The sequence below is a fragment of the Phocoena phocoena genome, chromosome 16 (genome assembly GCF_963924675.1).
Source record: "Phocoena phocoena chromosome 16, mPhoPho1.1, whole genome shotgun sequence".
NCBI classification, from domain to species: domain Eukaryota; kingdom Metazoa; phylum Chordata; class Mammalia; order Artiodactyla; family Phocoenidae; genus Phocoena; species Phocoena phocoena.
Genome location: NC_089234.1, coordinates 73,303,011 through 73,326,160, shown reverse-complemented (window position 1 = coordinate 73,326,160; position 23,150 = coordinate 73,303,011). Strand labels below are relative to the sequence as shown.

The window sequence follows — 23,150 nt, the reverse complement described above, 5'->3', positions numbered from 1 at the left end:
TATTTCAAGTTCACTGTTACACTGAGGGGTGGCTTTTTGGGATGTCAGCTTTATGGGCTAGGGTCTCCTATTTGACCCTTCTTCTTGAGCAAGTTCTGGACTTCCTTCTCTATCCCCCTTGTGGATTGGAAAGTGAAGCTCTGGGTTTCTCACTTGGATGTTAAAGTTTTGCATAAGTTTATTAGTCAATTTCAGTAGGCAAGCACTTAGTCTTTCATGCTGCCAGAAATGAACAGGTGCTTAACTTAAACTTTCTTATATTCTTGACAACATTGTCCCCTTAACATTGTTGCTGAAGATCCATACCTGAGAGTCCTGGGTATGCTGAGATAGAAGCATGTGGGGTTTGAGCAGCAGCCCTCCACCTTCCTCCTAGCATCATGAATGCCTTTTTGAGAATAAAGATAGAAATTATGTTGGCATGATCTAAGGTTACCAGCCTATAGGTGGATAGTAAGTTTTTCATTTAGAAAGTAGTTTTGGATCCCAACTTCGCATGAATTTCTTCTATTTTTTTTTTAAGATTTTTAGTTTTGTTTTTTTTAAATTTATTTTTATTTTTGGCTGCGTTGGGTCTTTGTTGCTATGCATGGGCTTTCTCTCTAATTGTGGCGAGCGGGGGCTACTCTTCGTTGCGGTGCATGGGCTTCTCATTGCGGTGGCTTCTCTTGTGGAGCACGGGCTCTGGGTGCGCGGGCTTCAGTAGCTGTGGCACGGAGGCTCAGTAGTTGTGGCTCGCGGGCTCTAGAGCTCAGGCTCAATAGTTGTGGCGTATGGGCTTAGTTGCTCTGCGGCATGTGGGATCTTCCCAGACCAGGCCTTGAACCCATGTTCCCTGCATTGACAGGGAGATTCTCAACCACTGTGCCACCAGGGGAAGCCCTCTTCTCATATGTTTATATGTTGGTTATATTTGACACTTAAATGATTCTTTGGTAATGTTAGAATATATTTGTATTGACCAGGACTTGAGTTGTTCCTTTGAGAATGGCACTTAATAATCCTTTGCCTCACTTTTCCCAGAAGATTCCTCTCTCTGTGGGAGAAGTGGCATTCAGTTTCATCAGGCGTGCCACTGCTGGTACACAGCTAACACCACTTCTAATGCAGGAGGCATTGCACATTCTGCCATATAACATTACAACAACCCCTGAGATCAAGAGTATTGTAATTCCATTTTAATCATGGGAAAATGGAGGCTTAAAAAGGCAGACAACTTGTCCAAGGGTACCCAGCTGGGAACTGGAAACTAGGACTCAAATCCAAAGAGTTTAGCTCTCGATTCCTTGCTCTTCCACTTACCCTGTCTTGCCTCCCTGAGGAACGTGACACGTTTTACAAATGTGTAGGTGTGATAGGTGTATAAAAATCTTAGTTTTGTCACAGAAGTCTCTGTGGCCTTAGTAGAGATTCTTAGCTTATCTTCCTGTCACATCTGATGCTTTTAACAGGTTTGTCCCTGAAACGTGTGTGTAAAGTGAAAGGTGGTAACCCTCGGTCATCCCATGGCGTTAGGAGCTGCACACTGCACTGGTCGCCGGCCACACGGCTACACGCCAAGAGGCTTCTACACAGAAAGAGCTGAGGCCCTAGTGCGTGAGACGGATGCCGACAGTGTGTGGTGTGGATGGTGGGGCAAGGCCAGAGGAGCACGAGCGCCACGCACCAGGAAGATGTAAGGAGGCTCAGAGAACGTGTGTGGGAGAACGGGGTGGCAAGTGTACTGGAGGAGGTGCACGTGCACAGCATGTGAGTCTAGTGCCCGAGCAGCAGCGTGCCCCTGGGAGAGGTGGGACATGGGCAGGAACCATGTCCTGCAGAACCCTACCCACCAGGAGAGCTTCTCCAACTTGCCTGGGCTCCCCGCTCCCAGGTTTCCCATTCAGCAGGTCTGCGCAGGGGCCCTGAGAACATCTCAGACAAGTTCCCAGTGTTGCTGCTGCTGCTGCCAGGCTGGGACCCACACCTTGAGAAGCACTGCCTGGAGGGACCACCCATGGGTGAAGGACAGGGCCGTGCCGAGCCAAGCCAGCTCGCGTCCTGCTCCCAGCTCCGCATCCAAGATGCAGACCAGATGATGTGCTGCTCCTTCTTCAGCTGAGGTAGGTAGAAACTTGCAAAAGTAACTTTACCAAGAAAGTAAGGAGGCCCTTACATGGAAGGACCTAAAAAGTGTTGTCACTTACCTAAAAGTCACTTAGGCATCCTCACAGGGGTCCTCGTTTGCTCCACAAACACCTGAGCACCTACTGTGTGCTGTTACTCCGCAAGGCATGTGGAGCAGCGGCAGGTGACAAGGCCCCGCAGGCCCCGCCTTCTGTCCACTAGCTATTTAAACGTACGTAAGGTTAGAAGTTCTGTGCTTCAGTCGCACTGGCCACATTTCAGGGCTCAGTCCCTCTGTGTATCTAGCAGCACTGCACTGGGTGATGCAGTAGAGAATACCCCCTCAGCACAGAAAGTGTTCTGCTGGGCGCTGCTGCTCGAACGGGCTGAGTTGGCCCTGGAGGAGCAGAGTCAGGTCTGGCGAGCTGTCGTGGGCAGACCTCATCCAGCCTGGGCACTGGTGACAGGGTGGCAGTGGGAGACAGGCCAGAGAAGAGCAGTGTCTGAGTTCTTTTCCTTCAGTGCCACAAGCTCTCGTGTGCCCCTCCACAAATCCCTTTTATTTAGTGCTCCTGAGCATGACCCATTGAAACGGAAGGAGAACCACGCAGCAGAAAGACGTCGGCAGGCACTCCCCAATGTCCCCAGCCCCCGGAGAGACTCACAGCACCCGTGGACACTGAAGGTTCTTGTTAGTCCCTGCAGTAAAGGAACCTTGAGAGTCGTTTAAGGTAGGCTTCCTGAACTGACATGGCCATGTAATTCAAGCTGCTAGTGATATCCTTCTGGATCTTTCCTTGAGGAAAGCAGCAGAGAACATGCCTCTTATACAGCTTTGTTTTGTTTTGCAGTGTTTATTTGAAAAGCCCTTTGTCAGAATGTGGAGGTGAGAGCTGCTTGCTCCATCTCTGAAAGGCCCGTGGTGGCCCTGGCAGTCTTGTCCCCCCCCCTGGCCCGGGCATCCCCACGCCTCCTGCCAACACAGAACCGCGCACAGAGAACGGGCACACGAGGGGAGCAACATGTTCTTTTATTGATGCAAGTACGTCCAGTCACACCAACAGTTGACATCCTTTATTATTATAAAGTACAGCTTTATACGCAGAGTTCATCTCGAAATACCAAAACATCATAGGGTATGTATCAAATTGGGAAAATAAAGTAGCAAATGTAGCACTGTGTCAGGTCGGTACTAGAACTGATGACCAAGTGAAGCGCACACAGATGTGAAAGCTCCTTAACACATGGACAGAAAAGGTTCTAACGTATTCCAAATATATATTCTCAAGTTTTAAACCTTTCTTTATCTCAAATACATAAAGCAATATGTACTGTCAATATACAATATGTACTATCTAGAACGTCTGGAAAGTGCAAAAACACTGTGACAATACAGTGTAAATATCCTTGCTCCAACCTGGGCTGAGGGCAACATCAGCAGCGGATCATGGAGCCACCTCCCCCTGAGGCCTCGCCTTCACATCTCCAGGCTCTCCTAGGAGTTTTGGGAATTAGCAACTAACTGTCCTTACCCAGGCCTGCCAGCTGGAGGCTCCGGCGGAAGCCAGCCATGTGGAGAGAAACAGGGTGAGTAGTTCCAAATCTGCTTGGATGGAATGACAGCCCCGCCATGAGGGAGATAGAGTCAGCATGGATTGCCCATTTCTGGCCTTGGAGGGAGCAGGGCTGTCACTGTCCCATGGCCGGGAAGTCAGAAAATGGAGAGTACTCCTCGAGTTCGGGTGTGGAAAATACCTCCAAATGTTGGGCAGCTTTACGTGAGTGGGCTCCAGCAGGTACTGGCCTGGCTAACCTTCCATGTTTCACATTCTTTTAGGGGAGCCCAATCCCCCACCCAGAGGGAAGGAGGATACTGATTTGTAAGTAAGTTGCTTCTTTTGACTTTGTACTTGAGTTTCAAGATGGCTTTATACGTCCCCATCCTTAATTGTACTTTGTATTCGCTTCATTACAGCTAAGTAAGTGTGTCAAAGTTACAGCCTGGAAAACGGACAATTCCATGACTCCCTCCTTACGTTATTTTAGATTTTCTCTTTTCCTAAAATGTACGTGAAGAACAATATGCCAGACATCTTCCAACAGAAAATATGCTGCCAGGTGTCCCCCTGCCCTCCCCCCAACCCCCATAAATCCCTGATAAAGGAAAATGAAAATGTAAACTTTGGAAAGCCCGTATTCAAGGTTCACTTCTGGAAGTATGCAAATGAGACCTCCGGGCCACCCGAGCCCTTCTTGCCAGAACCTTGTGGGCCTGCGCTTTGAGGGCAGAGCTTCCCCGGTGCCTCCAGCGGCACTGGCTGCAGGCGAGAACGGGCCCGCCAGAACCCTCTAAGGCACTCACCCCGACATCAGAGACACTGGCTGGACAGGAGGCAGGGCTCACGTTGGTTTTGGTTGGGTTTTTTTAAGTATTTTTTTGTAAGATGTTTGTTAATAATCAAAAGTAGAAAATAAAAATCTACATTTCATTAGAATAAGATGTTATCATGGATGCCATCTCCCATGATACTCTTTCCCCACCCCTCCCCAAAGCAGGGCCCTGCCCTGTCATAAACAAAAAGCTTTAAGTGCCAAAGGTTGATGCATGAAATAATTGCTTTTTTTTTCATAAAAGTTAGTTATGTACAAAATGGACCCCAACCAGTGAGGCCTCATCTCAGCCCATTATCACTCAAGATTAAAACTCAGTACGTAGGTGTGCTTAATCCCAGCGTCTGCAGGCTGCATCCATGCCTTCAAGCTCTGTTAAGGAGAGTGGTCCTAAAGGTGAGCAGGGAACGAGGAAGTGGTCAGGCGGCCGGCAGGCCCTTCCCCTGAGCAAGCAGAGGGCAGGCTTGTGCTACTAGGGGAAGGCCCAGCTGCCTAGAACCGCCCATTGAGGGAGGGGTCAGGCATGTTCAAACCCCAAGTCCTCAGCCTGTACCGGGGATGCCTTCCTCTCCCCCGTCTGCAGAGAGGTGCCCTCGGCCGCCTTTCAAAAGGGCAGACCCATCATGCCTACCCCCACCCCGTCCTTTCCCTTCCTTGTAGACTCTGGTATGGGGCTGGTCTTGGGGGCTCACCGGACTGCTGCTGGAGTTCTCCTACCTGAGGGTCTTCCAGCTGTCCTTTTCCATGTGGTTCTCGGGACCTTCACTTTCGAAGGAGGCGATGAAGAGAGCTGAGAGACGAGAAGCCCCACAGAAGCCATGTCCACACCCGGTCAGTCTGCCTCCCACCCCGGTTATCCCTTCTCAAACTCTCCCTCCCAGGGTGGAGGGAGGCCCGGGAACAAACTCCTAAACCAAGGGGGCAGCAACTTCGGGCCTCGGCTGGTCCACAGGCCTCTGCTGCATGGGGTTCCTGGCAACCTGCCTGGGGACTCAGACGTTTCCTGGTTCTGCAGCACTGGCCCAACCACGTACTGGCTCTCTCAAGTGGCCTCGGGAGCCTGATCTTTTCTTGTCCTTATCCTTCACCTGCCATCCACCCATGGCCCACCCTCATGCACTCACCCCTGCGAGCTGAGCTTCCCCATGGGGAATAACAACCCTGGGAGGGCACCCTGCACGAGTCAGGGTGACCTCTACAGTGTGCAGAGGTGGACCTCACCTTCCTCGCTGTAGATGGGAGCCGTCAGCAGGTAACTCTGAATCTTCTTGTCCTTCTCGAAGGGACACTCTACCTGTGTCCATGTCATGAACTCATGGATCTGTCTGGAGATGTCCCAAAATTTCTGAAGGGGCAGAAGACCAACTGGATGTTCATTTGTCACCTTAAGCTTGAAAACCCTGGTTAGGGCAGGGGACGTAGGCTCTGGCTTTGGTCGGCTGATCATTTCCCTGGTCCCAGAGAGACTGGACGGTGGCCCTACAAAGCTGATTCCGTAGCCGTGGAATTCCAGCCGGTGTCCCCAAGGCCATTCAGTCCTGCCCTCTGCCTGAGCCACTGGGCTGCAGCCAGGTCTGTGCTTCTGCTGTGCACGACCCCTGACTGCTGTGCAGTCACTCCAGGCTGAGGCAGGCGTCCCAGCCACACCCAGCACAGCACCACCAACCAGAACACCCCAGGATCTCACTCTGGGGCCCTCGGGCTCCTAGCACTGTAACCAGATCATTCACCCAGAACTGGGGCCATACCTTGAGGTCACGGCACCCATGACCCACCCTGGAGCCTTCAGTCCTAAAAGGCCCTTCTGCCACAGGGCCTCGGCCTGGCAGTTCTCATGGCACAGACGGACTCTGCCTGTCCTAAAGCAAGGCCAGGAAGTCTGCCCTACCCTGTGCTGGGACAGCCTGGCCCCCTCCCCTCAGACCACAAGGGGGCTGAGCTGACCTTGAAGTTAATGTGTCCATTGGGCAGGTGGTTGGTGTGGATTTTGTGCAGGAAGTAGATGTCCTTAACGAAGAGGTTGAACACAGGGATGACGATCTTCTCCCGGCTGCTGTTGGCCATCTGGGATCTCTGTGTGGCCCCCTGCAGGGCTGTGCGGTAGTTGCAGAAGTTGCTGGATGGGTCCATGTGGTGCTGTGGGCAGACGGGAGGATATGGTGGGCACTGCTCCCCCTGTACCCCTCAGAGCTGCTCAGGAGGCCTCTTTGCAGGAAACAGCTCGGGGTGGCCCTGTACCGTCACCAGAAGAGGCCGCCTCTCCAGGAGTGAGCACAGGGGAAGGAAGCCCAGAGGCACGTGTCTGAGCACTGGGCCGGGGCTTTCTGGCTTTGGGTCCAGGCGTCATGGGGCAAGCTGTAGAGAAATCTTGAAGCTCACACACACCTCCTCCCTGCCCTGCTAAGTCTGGGTCTCCCCTCCTTCCTTTCAAAACCTTCTTTTGCCCTCCTTTGCCCTTGTGCTTTCACGGACACCTCCCAAACCTGACCAGCTCCACAAGACACACACTTGCAAAAACTGGATTCTCTGATCAAATACATCTGGTCAAGGCTGTAGACTCGCCTCTCAGCCCCTGGGCCCCCCAGACGGTCCGGGACCATGGAAGTCGAATGAGAAAAAGGCCAGTCTCTGCTTGGTCGGCACTGCCCAACCTGGGGCTGTTGGCCTGCTTTTGCTGACAAACTCCTTGCTGATCTTTCCCCCGAGCTTTGCTTTAGGCGATGCCAGTTCTGACTCAAGGCCCAAGGGCCGAGGAGAGCATGGGCTACCTGCCTTCTGGGGGCGCCGCGGCCAGGTCAGCGGACACACCCAACATCAGACGGCACTTGGGGCAGCAGGCCCTCAGCAAGGGGCCAGAGCGTAATGGGACGCCCAGCCCTCCTCAGGCTGACTCGGGACAAGACAGGGTGCCTACCTCTAAGACGTCGAACTTGGCCGTCTTGACTTTGGACCAGGTTTTCTTCAGCCTCGCCACAGGACTGAGGTTCATGCCAGCTGCAGGGGGGGCGACAGCGAGGGTCAGGGCGGGAGGAGATGGGCCACACCGTGCTGGAGGGGGAGCCCCTGGGGCCCACACACTCACAGATGATGGCCATCATGGAGTTGAAATTCCCGATGTTGAAGCACTCTCGGGCCACATCGATGAAGAACTCCAGCATGCGAGTCCGATGCTTCTTCTTCACCACCTGGAGGGCAGCCAGACTGCTCAGCACGGTCCCCACCAGGGGTCATCCCCTACCACACCAGCCCCCAAAGGGCAGTGCCCTGGGCCCAGGGAGGGGCCTCCCCAGCAGGGAGCTGCCCTGGGCCCTCAGAGCTGTCAGGCCGGGGGTGGAGGGATCCTTGCAGGCTGCAGGGGCAGGCTGAGAGGACCAAGGGAGACCCAGATGAGCTGACAGGCCATGCTGGGCACAGGCTGCCTCCCCGGATGGGTCTCTGTTGTAATTTAAGGCATTACTGTTGGGGGTTGGCGCTCCCAAGGCCCTGGCAATAAAAGCTTCCTATCTCCACTTGCAAAGTTCCGTCCCCTGCGGGGTACAGGGGTCAGAGCCCCAGGCGGCACGGTGGGGTCGGGAGGAGATGAGGCCGGCCCTGCTGCTGTGTGCGCCGCACGGCACTTACCCGGCACACCTCGGTGGCCACCAGCATGCTGAGGCAGTTGAACCAGTTGTCGTAGGCCTCCAGGCTGTAGGTCTTAATCAGGTCTCCTCGGCACTGTGGGGACACAGCAGGTCACAGGGAGCCCGAGGACCCTGCCCGTAGCTGCTGCCCCAGCCCCACCCTCAGAGCCCTCAGAAGGAGCTGTGGCCAGAGGAGGAGGGGGTTGGCTTTTGGACTGGCCCCCTGGGCCCGCCCGGGTCTCCCAGGATGCCCCCACCCGGCCCTCCAGGGCTCCCCGGCAGCATGCAGCACCCTGCGTGGCTGTCCACTGAGCTGTGGGGCAGGCACTGGAAGGCCAGACCTACGTGCGTCGTCAGGTTGTGAGGCGCGACACTCCGGAGGCGCTCAGGCGTCTGGGCGAGGGCCCCGCACCCTCCCCCGGCCACCCTGGAGCACGCCGCAGGCCCTCACCCTATGCTTGTCCCGAGAGTCCATGTGGCTGACGATCTGCATCAGGTCCTCAGGGTGGATGCTGCTGACCCTCTCCTGGATGGAACGGGGAAACATCCCAGGAGGAGTGACAAGCCTGCCACCCTCAGGCAGGCCCCACACGCAGCATGGAGGGCGTGTCAAGAGCAGCAGTCACGACCTCCCTGCAGGCGTGCCCCTCAGCCACGGCCCCTCCTCGATCAGAGCACCCAGACAGTGGGCAGGCCCCCCAGGTGTACTGTACCCCAGGGTCTGGAAGGCCCTCCCCTGGGAGGCGAGAGCCTCAGCAGCGGCTGCTATGTGCAGGGCCCCTGCCCAGCCCAGGCACAGGCAGGATGAGGGGACGGGCCGGGGAGAGCCGTCCCCCTTGAAACCCTTCACCTCTTCCCAAGCCGCTCCTCCATCCTGAGGCCACTGCAGTCCCCATCGCCCCAGCCCCTCCCGTTAACATGGGGCTGCCATGATCCTGGGGACCCAGGTACCAAGAAACCCTCTGCTCAGGTGGACACACAGCCTCCAGAGGCAGTGCTTGGGGCTGCCAAGCGGGCTTCCCGACACCCCGGTCCGGCCGGCAGGGGAAGGCCCTGTGGTGCCATGTTGGGAAGGTGCCAGCGTGAGCATCAGTGAACACGCCCCAGCCCGTCCTGGGAAGGGCGCACTGCAGCACTAACCAGCTCGATGTGAGTCAGCTGCTGGGCCAACACCAGGGGGTCACAGCACACGCCCAGGATGTCCTTCTGCGCGGCTGGCGGCTTGGCCTTGAGGATGGGCCCTTTGTCCATGGCCGGTGAGCGGAGCTTCTCACGCAGCTCCTGAAGCTGGCTCCGGGCAGCCAGGGACAGCAGCAGGCTCTGCGTCATTTGGGCGATGGCCTTCTTCACCGTGCCATTCTCCTGGGAGGGGCGGGGGTGGAGAAGGTGCTGGCCTGGGCTGGCAGCAAGACCTGCACCGCGCTGGAGGAACCCATCTCATCTCCAGGGACGCGTCTAACTTTGAGCCCACGTCCCCTACCCAGACCTGCCATGAGCACTTGGGCCTCTGACGGCAGAGTGGGGCACAGTGTGGGCTCCACCGAGGGCTGCAGGGGAGGGTGACTCCACAGCCGTCCTGAGGAGAAGGGAGCTGAAGGCCAGGGCTAGGCTTCTGGGTATGAAAAGCATGGCTTTCTGGGTGGCGGCCAGCTGAGCTACTTCTCGTGGCCTTTCCACCGTAGGAGGGGCCCACGGTAGGGACGAGGGACTCCGGAAGGGCTTCCTCCAGGGCTAGGAGCCTTCCTTCCCTGGGTGGGAGCAACCCTGGCTCTGCCCCACTCTCCCTGGGCTTTGAGCCCTCAGGAAGGCAGAAAGTGCCGAGCACACGGAGCCCAGGCTCCCACGATGGGGGCCGGTGGCAGGACCAACCTCTCTGGAGGGCCCGTCTCAACGCTGCAGACCAAGCGGGAGCTGGGAGCCAGGAAAGACGGACAAGGCCTCTCGCTAGGCCCCCACTCCACCCACCCAAAGAGCGGGAGAAGGTGGGGCCTGGGATCACCCCACTCGGGCCACAGGGTCTCCCGTGTGCGCAGGATGCCAAGGGCAAGTCTGGCCGGTTGCTGGCCAGCTGAGTGGCCCTTGTGGGGCTGAGGGGCAAATGGAGCCACCCAGCAGTCCTCTTGGGAGAGTGACAGCAAAGGGGACCACATACAGAGCTGTCCCTGAAGACCCACCCCTCCCTCAGACAAGGAACTCTGCCAGGCTCTGAGGAGGACCTCACCTCGTCACACTGTGTGACCCGGTGGGTGATGGCTTTCAGTTCGGCCATGGCCTTCTCGTCCTGGAAGTCGTAGGGGAAGGCCTCTGTCCACTCCTTCAGTAGCTGCACGATCTTGGCTGAGAAGGACTTCAGCCTGGCCTGGGGAGGGTGGGGGGAGGGGGTCGGGAGATAAAGCAAGGCCTGACCCTCCAGAGTGGGCGACAAGATGACAAGCGGTACAAGCACCCCCAGTTCTGCAACACCCTCTGACCCATTCCCCCACAGGACCTGTGTCCTCCGCCCCGACGCTGGGGTGAGGGCTGCTGGGTAGGGACATCCTTCACCCTGTCCACCTGCGGTTTTGTCATTCCTGCGTTGCTTCACATTCCCCTTAAGCCAGCTCTCTTTTTCACTTAAATTCATTTTCAAAGAACCTGTCCTATCGCTACCGTGACACAGAAAATTAGTTTCATTTGCTGTAATTAGAAGTTACCCATAAAAAAGGACACGATGAAAACCAAGCAAAATCATTAACGTTAAGCAAGAGACCCCAGCCACCTTCTCTCGGTGAAAAGCAGGTTGGCAAGTGCTGGGAAGGGCCGCAGACACACCAGGCATCCTCTCCCCGGTTCCCACTAGCCCAGGTCCACACGCACATACAGTCCAAGGAGGGCGTGCGGGATGCCCGGCCGTGCTCTCCTGGCCAGTCCTCTATGCCCAGCCCCGCGCTGGCTCACGTACGCTAAACCATTCCTATGCCCACTTTGGCTCTGCCTGGCCCTGACCAGATCCCCGTGCCTGCCTGGCCACCCTGGACCGTTCCGGCCCTGACTACCCTCGGGGCCCAGCTCCTTCATGACCCAACTCCCCACATCTACACCTACCTGCCCCCCTCCACCCACCTCTGCTCCGCTGCCTCCACCCAGCTGACACTCCCCCCAGGTGCCCGCTGCACCCCGCACTCAGCAGGAACTACAGCCCTGCGTTCCCTCCTCAGAGGCCCCGCCCTGCCTGTCATCACAGACGAAGGCGGGAGGGCTCACCCCAGGCTCCTCTCAGGCTTCTACTGTCCCCCTGCTGACCCTCAGCCTAGAATTTCATCTCCCACTCACCCTGTTCTGGCTTCTCCCCACCCACGCCTTCAGGCGCCTTTCCTGATCCCCGGGCTGCAATGGGTGCCTGTCTCTGTCCCTGCCCAGCACACCCGGGGACGCGCCCCTCTGGAGAAGAGACTGAAGAGGGCACAGATGTCACAGGCCTTTGCTGTAAACCTCCAGAGGCAGGAGGTCCAGCCTGGTAGAGGGGAAGGTCATCCGGAACAGGCCCTGCCAGCGCCTTGACAGTACGCCCACCAGCCCTGCTTCCACACCAGACCCCGGGCCTGCCCCAGGGCCTCAGGGATGAGCTGTGGTTTCTTACCCATCTTGACTGCCCAAAGCCCGACTCAATCAGAAGACACGACAGTGAAAAACAGCCCTATTTGAGTCTCTGAAAACTCTAGCCTGAGGGTGCTGCCCGCCACCCCCTTTGGAGGGAGCAGTGACCCAGGCTGCTTCTCCACCAGCTGGAGCCGGACCCTCCCTTCCGGGTTGTCTGGCACTGAGCAGGAAAGCCGGCAGGGCTGTCTGCTGTGGCCCTTCCCCGGGAGGGGGTGTGAGCACCCGCTGGCTCACAGCATGCAGGGTGCTGCATGCTGCCGGGGAGCCCTGGAGGGCCGGGTGGGGGCATGCTGGGAGACCCGGGCGGGCCCAGGGGGCCAGTCCAGCAGCCGCCCCCCTCCTCCTCTGGCCACAGTTCCATCCAGCGCCCTGGGAGGTGGGCGCCCCTGCAGACACCGGGGAGGCCTGCTCCAGGGATGTCAGGAGGCCAGACAAGCAGACCTGCCCCCAGCAGGGAGGGGCCCGGGCCGGGCTCAGCCAGGCCCCGTCCTGAGCAGCATTCTCTCCCAAGCGTGAGAGAGCGGGGAAGCCAGGGGCACGGAGACGGGCAGCAGCCCGGGGGCTCGCCTTTACCTTATCAGATCCGGCCTCCAGCTGCTGCCTCTGCTCCAGGCAGATCTGCCCCACGCGGGCCAGCAGGTCATGAGGGGGGATGAAGACCCGAGAGCTCAAGAGAAACGTGAAGATGTACGTCCTCTGAAGGAAGGAGACAGAGGGTGAAGAGTGAGTCGGGCCCGGCCTGGCCCCCAGGTATAGCCGCGGCCTGCTCCTCCGCCTGGTCCCCGCCTCCCGGGCCCAGCATCACCTTCTGCGTGGTTTACCTCACCTCGAATGCCCTTCCTCCTCTCTCACTGCTCCCAAATCCTGCCCACCGTGCAAGGCACAGATCAAACCCCACTTTGCAGCAGCTCTCAGAGGTATCCCTGACAAGCTCAGTCCCAGTGGTTTTACCCAGCTGGGATGCTCCCCTACCCCACGCCGGGAGCTAAACCCGGACCTGGATGTTGGCGGTGTCTCTGGGCCTGTGTGGGCCTGTGGCCTGGCCCACGGTGCTCCCCGGGCCAGGCGCCCAGCCTGCTCTGTGCCAGATCCTCACTGCTCAGTGGGGCAGGGCCTGGCTGGGGGGCGGTGGGAGCCTCCTTGGCCCCAGGACCCCACATCGGGAGCTGCTGCAAGCCGCTGTGCGGTCACTAGCCAGCTGTGGGCCCCGTCCCCACCTGCCACACCAGGGCCCCGCAGTCCCAAGGCCGCACGTCCTCGTCACCTGGTCGCGGTGCAGGCTGAGGGGTGCACCTAGTCTGGGCTGAAAAGCGGCAGGGAGCAGAGCCCAGGGCTCTTGGAAGCTTTTGGCTGACGTGGGATTTACCAGGCCCCTGCCTGCAGACAGGGCGGACTTGGGGGCGGGGAGGCTGCCTGGGGTCTCCCGGGGACTCGACTCAGACAGTGATCTACTGCCATATGGCTGCTACAGGCGGGGGGCCCAGGACCCTCGGCCTCCACTCCAGGCCCAAAGGAGCAGGTCTTCTGTGCTCCAGCCTAACGCAGCCTCCCAGATCGGGACTCGGCCCTCAGGCCCTCCCTGCCCCGATGCAGCCCTCGGAGGCCGCTGGGGAGGCTCTCCCTGGAGCAGCAGGGTGTCCCTGGGCTGTGCAGCACGGGTGACCCAGGGGCCCGGCCCGTCAGTGGTGGGACCTGCAGGGGCCCCTCCTGAGCAGAAGGCTCAGAGCGTGAAGGAAGGCTGCACCTGTTACACCTTGGAGCTCTCAGCCAGGGGCAGAGGAGAGCCCAAGGCAGGAGCTGCGCGGCTCCGGCAAGGAGCAGGGAGACAGACGGAGCGCCGTGTCCCCAGCTGCCCACGTCTGTAGGGCACGGGCCGTGAGGGAAAGGCGAGGAGCCCAGGTGCTCGGCAGCTGGGCTGATGCCTAGCTGGACCCCCGTTCGACCTCCACCGCCCCTTGGGTCTCTCCTGGGAAGCAGGCTGGGACCCCAGGGCACAGTACTCTGGGGACAACACTGGGTGAGCTGGCTGAGGCTCCCCGGGGACAGGCCTGAAGGAGGCGAGGCCCCTCCCCCCGCCACACAAGGCCACTGTCGCACAGACCAGCACTGGGGTTGGAGGTCCCAGCCCCTGGGGGACCGCGGCCCTGCTCCTGATGTCTTCAGGGCCTGGGGTCCCCTCTCCCCGGCTCTGCCGCCTGGCCCTCAGCTGCCACAGCGGCACCACCAGCCCCAGCCAGGCCCTGAGAGGACTTCCGGGGTGGATGGAAGGACAGACAGAGGAGTGGACAGAGCCCTAGGAGGGAGGGAGGAGGCCTGATATGTCTGGCGGGGTGGGGGTGGGGGGCCGCCAGGAGCCCCGGAAACCCAGCTGGAGGGCAGAGGGGGCAATTCCTCCCCACCCTCCCTCGCAGCCCCATCTGTCGCCCGGAGGCCACGCGCAGGGCCCTGCCCTCAGGAGGGAGGGGGCACCCATAGGGGAGCAGGTAACAGCCCCACTGCCACTATGAGACGTCATCTACTGGAGGCGGAAGGGAAGCCACACGTGACAAGGGAACTCTTTCTCGCTCTTCCGAGAACGCGCAAATGTCACCTTGAGATGAAGAGGGAGGATACGGGTTGGCAAAGGCCCGTCCTGCCCGCACACGCATGTGCCCAGGAGGGCACGGAGGGGCCGACCCTCTACATTCTGAGCCACTGCGGTTCATGCACAAAACAAACTTTCCAGCTCAGAGACAGGACACTGATGGGTGGACCCTCACCAGGACCCTGAAGCACTGGCCTTGCCCCTTAGACCCCTCCTGCTCCTCCAGGGCCACCTCCTACCTGCCTGGGGACAGCAGGGAAGTCGCTGCCGGCTCCCCTCTCCTAGGCTGGGGGCCAGGGTGGCAGGGAGCAGGAAAGTACAGGAGGTAGGGCCGGGGCTCCCTGCCGCCCTGCGCCTCCCCTGCCTCTCCGTCCAGCTCTGACTGATGGGGGACCTCCCTCTCCATCCCAGCAGCAGCCTCCCTGGGAGCCCAGGTCGATCCCACCAGTCACGGGGCACTCACATCGGGGTAATAGTCCACTGTGGGGACCAAGTGCTCCATCAGGGCCTCCAGGGACCCGGAGATGAGACGTCCGTCTTGGAAGACGAGGTCCCCGGAGCTGCCGGCCCCACCTCCTCGCTCCCCCATGCCGGGCTGCACCTGTCCACTACAGCTGGGCCCGAGGATGCTGGAGAAGACCACGGACGTCTGGGGCATAGTTTCCTGGGAGAAAAGAACGAGGCCGTGAGGCATCAAAGGCACCTCGCCAGGCCCTCCTCCCAGGCTGCCTGCAGCCTGCGTGCAGGTGCAGAGCCTGAGCCCAGCAGGGCCGGGAGTGGGGTCATTAGACGTCAGCACAGGCAGGCGGGCAGGCTCCTCAGTGGCCCCGAAGCCGCTGATCAATGTGTCTGATAAATGTTTCTTCAGCACCTGCTCTGTGCATACCAGGCCTCATTCCAGGCATCTGGACACAGAAGGCCCTGCCTCCTGGGGTTCCATCCCAGTGGGAAAAGAGAAACTATGGAGAAAAACAGCACCAGGAGGAGAACACTGAGTGTGCGGGGTGTGATCAAGGCGGCCTCGGGGAGGGGCCCTGAGACAGACTGATGGTGTTAGCTGTGCAGCTTCCTGGGATAAAAGAGGGAGGTTCGAGGCAAAAAGGACAGCAGGTGCCAAGGTCCTGAGGCCAGTGTAGGGGAAGGTGATCAGCAGGGGAGTGGTCTGGCCAGACAATACACACCTGGGGGCCCAGGGTGCAGCATGTGAGACAGGAGGCGTCGGGACTCCGGACAAAGGAGTGACCTGACTCAGGGTGAAGGTCACCGTGGCCGCCGTGTGGAGACCCAGCAAGGGAGAGATCTAAAAACCAATCAGTGGGTTTTGCCATGACAAAACCCTGGGAGACATCGCTCAGGTCAAGTGATGGCAGAGGAGGAGGGGAGGAGGGTCAACTCTGGACGCTGTGGAGAACGGTCTTCCACCTGAGAGACTGACCAGCACGGGGAAGGGCTTGGAGGGTGGGGTTTGGGGACAGACCTGGAACTTGCTTTTGGACACGTGGATTTGAAATGCTTATTAGACACAGATGCTGGGCAGCAGTCTGGGGGCTCAGTGTGATGGAGGCTGAGGGTCCCCACCTCGCACTGCAGCCGGGCTTTGCTGCAGGCTCTCATGAGGCCCGGGAGAGTCTGCAGCCCTCTGGACCTCAGTTTCCTCACTGCCCGGGGCAGCTGGCCGCGTCTGAAGGGGGCTCTGAGGCATCAGCGTGACGCACACCTGCCAGCCCGAGGCCTCAGAAGCTAGTGCCGTGGGTGCACTCCCCCTCCTGCTGGCCAGGGGTGGCCTGCCCCGCCTGCTGGGCTAGTCCCACTCTTGGAGGGCAGGGAGGCTGAAGTCCGGGGGGAGGAGCTGGCCCTTCCTGCCTTGGCGGGGACCGTGGCCAGGTGTCACCCTCTCTGGTCACTGGCAGGCAGGCGCCGCTGCCCCACCCCTAGCTCCCCAGGCCGCCGCGTTGGCCTCCCTCTCTGAGCCGGGGCTGCTCCCCACGCCTCAGGGGGGCAGAAAGAGCCCCCAGCGCTGAGCTTGCCGTTGATGACGCCTCCAACCAGCCCTGGCCCGCTCTCTTGCCTGGACCAGGGTTGGCTTCTGAGCCCTTCTGGCCACAAGTCTCCCCACTGGGCAGAGCATACAGCAGCCATGAGTATTTTACTGCCATGAGGGGCCCCTCCAAGGGCTTTACAAGGAGAGCCAACTCCCACCCCAGCACATCAGCTGAGCCTCACACCAGGGCAAAAGGGGCCCGGCCCAAACGACGCTGGCTTCTCTGCCAAACGCCTGGAGGTCGCCTTTGGATTCTCAGCAAATCCTTTGCAAGGAGGGCAACCGCTCAAGGGAAGTCCCCGGGGACAGGCCTGGATTGCAACGTCTGTGGCCCCCAGGCTCCGTGCTGCCCTCGTGTCAGGTTGGGTTCAGACTCACAGAACACTCCCCTCAGCCCACGTTAGAATGCACAGTCTCAGGCCCCACTGTGTCAGAACCCTGGGGTGGGTCCTCTTTGCCACTCAAGTTAAAGAACCACTGACTTGAGCAAACCCTTCACTTTTCACATAGTGAAACAGACTCAGCAAGAAGGAACTCAACCGAGGAAATCAGGATTTCCAAGTCCAGCCCGGGTGTCACTACCCCTAGGAAGCCCCCCCGGGTTATTCGCTAGACTGCTGACCCACGAGGCCAGAAGCGGCTGACCACCTGCCTCCACGTCTTCCTGTCTGGCTGGAACCCGCCCCATGACCGTGCTCAGTAGCCTCCTGTGGGGGGAAATAAGGAAGGTGGGCTCCCTGGGTGCTTAGCAGTGGCAGCTGCTCTACTGTGCCGTCACTGGGACCCGAGGGGACACGACCCCCAGCACTTCAGCTGAGGGCCATGCGCTGCAGGGCGACTTTCCTGAGATTACACAGTTCCAGGTTCAAAAGCTGACCCGAGAGTGTAACCTTGGCCAGTTGGATATCCTGACCCCAAGCTTCTTGGTCATCAGAAATGGCATTTTCGGAGCCTCTGGCCTCTCCCACCGTGGAGAGAGCAGGCTGCTCTGGTCGGAAGGTGCTACGGGGGGAGCACACTGACACCCCACTAACTCACAGAGCCCCTACCAGGTCCTCCACAGGGCAAGGCCGCCTGCAGGGACACCTGCCCCAGGGCTAGCCAGTGGGGAGCCAGCCTGGGGACTCAGCCCCCCAACTCTGCAGCCCCCCGTGGGGGGACAGGTGAGCCTAGCAGGAAGCCAGGGGGCCGAGCTCTACACTGGGCACCGGCCCACAGCTCCCTAGGGAGCCTCAGATGGCACTCATTGTCCCCCTCGACAGGGGAGGGGCGTGCGCTCAGGGTACAGTCACCTACCCCGGGGGTGGGGCCCCAGCCCATGTGTCCTGCACAGCCACCGGGCGGCACGTCCCTCATCACGCTGCTCCTCCCCCAGGGCTCCCCACCCGTGGGGGGTCTCAGTCCTCCAGAGACTGCGTCCCGCCTACACCATGCCCATGCACCGCCCAGGAGGCCACGGGAAGGAAGGGGCAGCCACGTGAGGCCCATCCCTTCAGCCTGGGGCAGTGACCCCTCTAACAGCAGCTGGGCCAAGGACCCCACCTCTGAACTCCCCAGCTGCACAAGATCCTGCACCAGTCACTTTTAAATGACATAAACAGGCGTGTACATGACATGTAAATAAAGGCACAGAAAACATCTGGCCACCCGTGGCCACACTCATTACAGACTTTACTGCAACGGAGCAGAAGAGGGGGGAGACTTTCGCTTTCCGTTCTACACATTTGTCATCTATTTGGTAACTTCTAAATGGCACATCTATTTTGTCATCTTCTAAATAACTTTGTTTTTGAGTGCAAAGAAGCTGAGTTTTGAAATCAGCTCTTTTTATAAAGTCATAATAAAGAGGCTGCAGCCCCAGGGCTGGGTCTGCAGACAGAAGCATGGCCACCATCTAGCGGGTCATAATGTGAGGATGGGCTTTGAGGTGGAGGCCCAAAACCCCCTCGGGGAATGGGCAGAGCCCCCAGGGGTTGTGCAGGACCACCCAGCCTCTCCCCTAACCTGGGACTCTGCCTGGGGCCAGGTCTCTCTGACCACGTCTCTCCCTGCTCCTCTGTACACTGAGCCCTGTGGATCCTGGGGACCCCCCCCCACAGAGGCCCTTCCTTTCCCACCCAGTCCCTAGCAGAGCCCACCCCCGCCAGGCCATGAGCACCTTGGGAAGGGTCTCCAGGCTCAGTGCCAAGTGGGAGGAGACAGGTTCCCCAAGTGGGTCGTCCTGGACAGGAATTTAGAGCCCCCTTGGGTTCAAATCCCAGCCCTGCAATGAGCCAGCTCCTTGTTCCTAGACAAGTCTAACCAACCTCGATTTCCTCAGCTGTCAAATGGGGATGATGGCAGGACTACCCGTTAAGACCTCTGCTTGGCATCTCTGCTGGCCACCCCACCCCACTCTGTGGTCCCTTCTGCTCTTGCACGTGGGGTCCTCCTCTCCTGTCCCAGCAAGAGCAGGGACTGAGGCTTCTGGCCACATACCTATGTGTCCATCACCCCCAACTGTACCCTTTCTCAAGGAAGGGCCACTCAGAGCAGAGCACACAGGAAATTTGGGCTCCTGTCTCGGGAGGGAACACATAGGAAGAGCAATCAGTCAGAAATACAGTAGCTATTAGGAGGGGCTCCCGCCAGAGTAGCCCGTGTGTCCCGGTCACTCGCAGCCTCTGCCCCATCCCGCCTGGGCGGGCACCTGTGCTCCGGGGAAGCCTCAGGAGCAGACACTGGTGGGTGACCCACATGCAGAGGTGGGGCTGAAGTCACAGCTGAGCCCCAGGGGCCATGCAACTAAGGAAGAAGAGCTGAATCTCTCCTCGCGGCTGTGTGAAGCACAGATTTACACCCCTCTGACCGGCTTTGTAAACTCAGAGCTGCAGAACATCCGAACAGACAATGAGTGCTCCCACCACTGAGATGGGTCTAGTTTTAGCAGTGGTGGACTTTGTGGGCACATACACACAGGGGTTGGGCCAGGCCAGAGTCTGAGCTGCCCCCACAGCGCCCACAGAAGGGTCAGATGCATGATTACTGCAGTCCTGGGACATGACTTCAGTGGATCTCCGCTGGTGGCCTGGTGAAAACAACACCTGAGAGACACCAGGGCCAACTGCCAGCATATCCACGGTTAAGGTGGAGCTGAGAGCAGTGCCAACAACAGTGTAATCTGTGAGCCCGCACAACAGGTGAAAGGTGACACAACAGAGCACGCTCACAGGTGAACAGCTCCAGAGGAGGAATACTCAGGGGTTTCTCTCCCAGTGGGACTGCTCCAATCCTGCCTACCTTGCACCGCAGATCAGAAACAAAACAGATCTGGGGGCCTCTACAACAACAACCAGGGAGCAGACTCCACCCCTGAGAGGGCGGTGACAACCACAGACCAATACCCAGTGCAGGCTCTGGTCACACCACCAGTCAAACCTCCTATAAAGGGGATAATGGCCAGCATACACTGAGGAAAGAGGTGGTAGACACCCATACTAAAAACAGCCCTTGCACTAAAAAATATTAAAATCACACAGGCTATATAGGGACGTAAAAATAGCCCTTCGAGACAGTCTGAGACTCTGGCATTGGGAGGAAGAACCCCCAGAGCACTCAGCCCTGAAGGTCAGTGGGGCTTGAGAGCAGGAGCTCCACAGGGCTGGGGGAAACACTCTGGGAGGGTGCATACAAGAGTGCACTGGGACCCAGCACAAAGTAGTACCTCCATAGGAACCTGGGCTAGACCTACCTAGGGATCTTGGAGGGTCTCCTGGGGAGGCAGGGGTTGGCTGTAGATCACTGTGGGGGACAAGGACACTTGTGGGGGGAAGGATCAATATTCCTCAAGGAATACTGATCAGCGTGAGCTCTCCCGGAGGTCCCTCTGTTGGCAGCAAGACCTGGTCCCACCCGACAGCCTGCAGGATCCAGTGCTGGGATGCCTCAGGCCAAACAACCAGCACATAGGAACACAGCCCCACCCATCAGCAGACAGGCTGCCTAAAGTCCTACTGAGCTCACAGCCACCTCAAAACACACCCCTTGGCACAGCCCTGCCCACCAGAGGGACAAGACCCAGCTCCACCCACCAGAGGGCAGGCACCAGTCTCTCCCACCAGGAAGCCTGCATAAGCCCCTGGACCAGCCTCACCCACCAGGGGGCAGACACCAGAAGCAAGAGGAACTGTGATCCTGCAGCCTGTGGAAAGGAGACCGCAAACACAGAAAGTTAGACAAAATGAGACAACAGAGAAATATGATGCAGATGAAGGAACAAGATAGAAAACCCAAAAGGACAACTAAATGAAGAAGAGACAGGTAATCTACCTGAAAAATAATTCAAAATAACGATAGTAAAAATGATCCAAAACCTTGGAAAAGGAATGGAGGCACAGACCGAGAAGATACAAGAAATGTTTAACGAAGAGAAGATTTAAAGAACAACAATAAACAAAAAGAGATAAACACCACAATAACTGAAGTGAAAAATACACAAGAAGGAATCAAAAGCAGAATAACGGAGGCAGAAGAACGGATAAGTGAGTTGGAAGACAGAGTGGTGGAAATCACTGCCATGGAAAAGAAAAAAGAATGAAAAGAAATCAGGTCAGGGACTTCCCTCATGGTCCAGTGGTTAAGACTCCACGCTCCCAATGCAGGGGCCTGGGTCCAATCCCTGGTCAGGGAACTACATTCCACATGCATGCCGCAACTAAGAGCCCGCATGCTGCAACTAAAGACCTCACATGCCGCAACTAAAAAAGATACCGCATGCTGCAACTAAAGATCCCAAATGCTGCAACTGAAGATCCCACGTGCAGGACTTCCCTGCTGGCGCAGTGGTTAAGAATCCACTTGCCAATGCAGGGGACATGGGTTCGAGCCCTGGTCCAGGAAGATCCCACATGCCACGGAGCAACTAAGCCCGTGTGCCACAACTACTGAGCCTGTGCTCTAGAGCCCATGAGCCACAAATACTGAGCCTGTGTGCCACAACTACTGAAGCCCATGTGCCTAGAGCCCATGCTCCACAACTAGAGAAGCCACCACAATGAGAAGCCCACGTACCGCAACGAAGAGTAGCCCCTGCTTGCTGGAACTAGAGAAAGCCTGCGTGCAGCAATGAAGACCCAACACAGCCAAATAAATAATTTTTAAAAAAAGATCCCACATGCCACAACTAAAGATCCCACATGTCACAACTAAAAAATCCAACATGCCACAACTAAAGATCCCACATGCCGCAACTAAAGATCCTACATGCAGCAATGAAGATCGTACATGCCACAACTAAGACCTGGTGCAGCCAAATAAATAAATGAATGTTAGAAAAAGAAAAAAGAAATGAGAACAGTCTCGGAGACCTCTGGGACAACATTAAACACACCAACATTTGCATTAGATGGATCCCAGAAGAAGAAGAGAAAGAGAAAGGGCCTGAGGAGATTTCAAACAGATTTCAAATAGAAATCTCTTCTATTTGAAGAGATTATACCCAAAAACTTCCCTAACACGGGAAAGGAAAGAAGTCACCCAAGCCCGGGGGTGCAAAGAGTCCCATCCAGGATACAACCAAAGAGGCCGAAACACATATTAATCAAACTGACAAAAATTAAATACAAAGAAAAAATATTAAAAGCAACAAGGGAAAAGCAACAAATAATATACAAGGGAATCCCCATAAGGTTATCAGTTGATTTTTCAGCAGAAACTCTGCAGGACAGAAGGGAATGTCACGATATATTTAAAGTGATGAAAGGGGAAAAACCTACAACCAAGAATACTCTATCCAGGAGGGCTCTCATTCAGATGCGACAGAAAAATAGAAAGCTTTACAGACAAGCAAAATTTAAGAGAATTCGGTGCCACCAAACAGGTTTACGACAAATGCTAAAGGAAGTTCTCTAGGCAGGAAATGCAACCCAAAAAACTACAATAGATACACACACAAAAAAGAAAAAGCAACCAAACACAGCACTAAAGATAGTCATCAAATCACAAGAGAAGAGAAAAAAAGAGGAAGGGAAGAAAAAAAGACCTACAAAAACAAATCCCAAACAAGAAAATGGCAATAGGAACATACATATCGATAATCACCTTAAATGTAAATGGATTAAATGCTCCAATCAAAAAACACTGGGTGAATAGATACAAAAACAAGACCCAAAAAAAAAAAAAAAAAAAAAACAAGACCCATATATATGCTGTCTACAAGAGACCCACTTCAGACCTAGGGACGCATACAGACCGAAGGTGAGGGGATGGATAAAGATATTCCATGCAACTGGAAATCAAAAGAAAACTGGAGTGTAAATACAATTATCAGACAAAATAGACTTTAAAATAAAGACTGTTACAAGGGACAAGGAAGGACACTACACAATGATCAAGGGATCAATCCAAGAAGAAGATATAACAGTTGTAAATATATATGCACCCAACATAGGAGCACCTCAATACAAAAGGCAAATGCTAACAGCCATAAAAGGGGAAATCAACAGTAACACAGTAATAGTGGGGGACGTTCACACCCCACTTACACCAATGGACAGATCATCCAAACAGAAAATAATAAGGAAATATAAGCCTTAAATGACATATTAGACCAGACGGATTGAATTGATATTTATAGGGCATTCCATCCAAAAGCAGCAGAATAAACTTTCTTCTCAAGTGCACATGGAACATCCTCCAGGATAGATCACATCTTGGGCCACAAATCAAGCCTTGGTAAATCTAAGAAAACTGAAATCATATCAAGTATATTTTCTGACCACAACACTATGAG

At 56.9% G+C, this 23,150-nt stretch overlaps 1 protein-coding gene across 2 annotated transcripts in view; it reads right to left on the bottom strand.

The window, feature by feature from the left end:
• Positions 1–4,545: 4,545 nt before the first annotated feature.
• The window catches only part of RASGEF1A (RasGEF domain family member 1A), a 38,628-nt gene continuing 20,023 nt past the window's right edge, over positions 4,546–23,150 (bottom strand). For both annotated transcript variants that reach the window (XM_065893978.1, XM_065893976.1), the window contains exons 2-13: positions 14,804–15,004; positions 12,330–12,452; positions 10,339–10,476; positions 9,258–9,479; positions 8,569–8,643; positions 8,119–8,211; positions 7,580–7,682; positions 7,412–7,491; positions 6,442–6,633; positions 5,719–5,842; positions 5,215–5,287; positions 4,546–4,887 (exon numbers count right to left, since the gene is read on the bottom strand). In XM_065893978.1, coding sequence (XP_065750050.1) covers positions 4,863–4,887; positions 5,215–5,287; positions 5,719–5,842; positions 6,442–6,633; positions 7,412–7,491; positions 7,580–7,682; positions 8,119–8,211; positions 8,569–8,643; positions 9,258–9,479; positions 10,339–10,476; positions 12,330–12,452; positions 14,804–14,998 — 1,443 coding nt within the window. In that variant the 5' untranslated portion in view covers positions 14,999–15,004 and the 3' untranslated portion in view covers positions 4,546–4,862. The remainder of the gene's footprint in view (positions 4,888–5,214; positions 5,288–5,718; positions 5,843–6,441; positions 6,634–7,411; positions 7,492–7,579; positions 7,683–8,118; positions 8,212–8,568; positions 8,644–9,257; positions 9,480–10,338; positions 10,477–12,329; positions 12,453–14,803; positions 15,005–23,150) is intronic.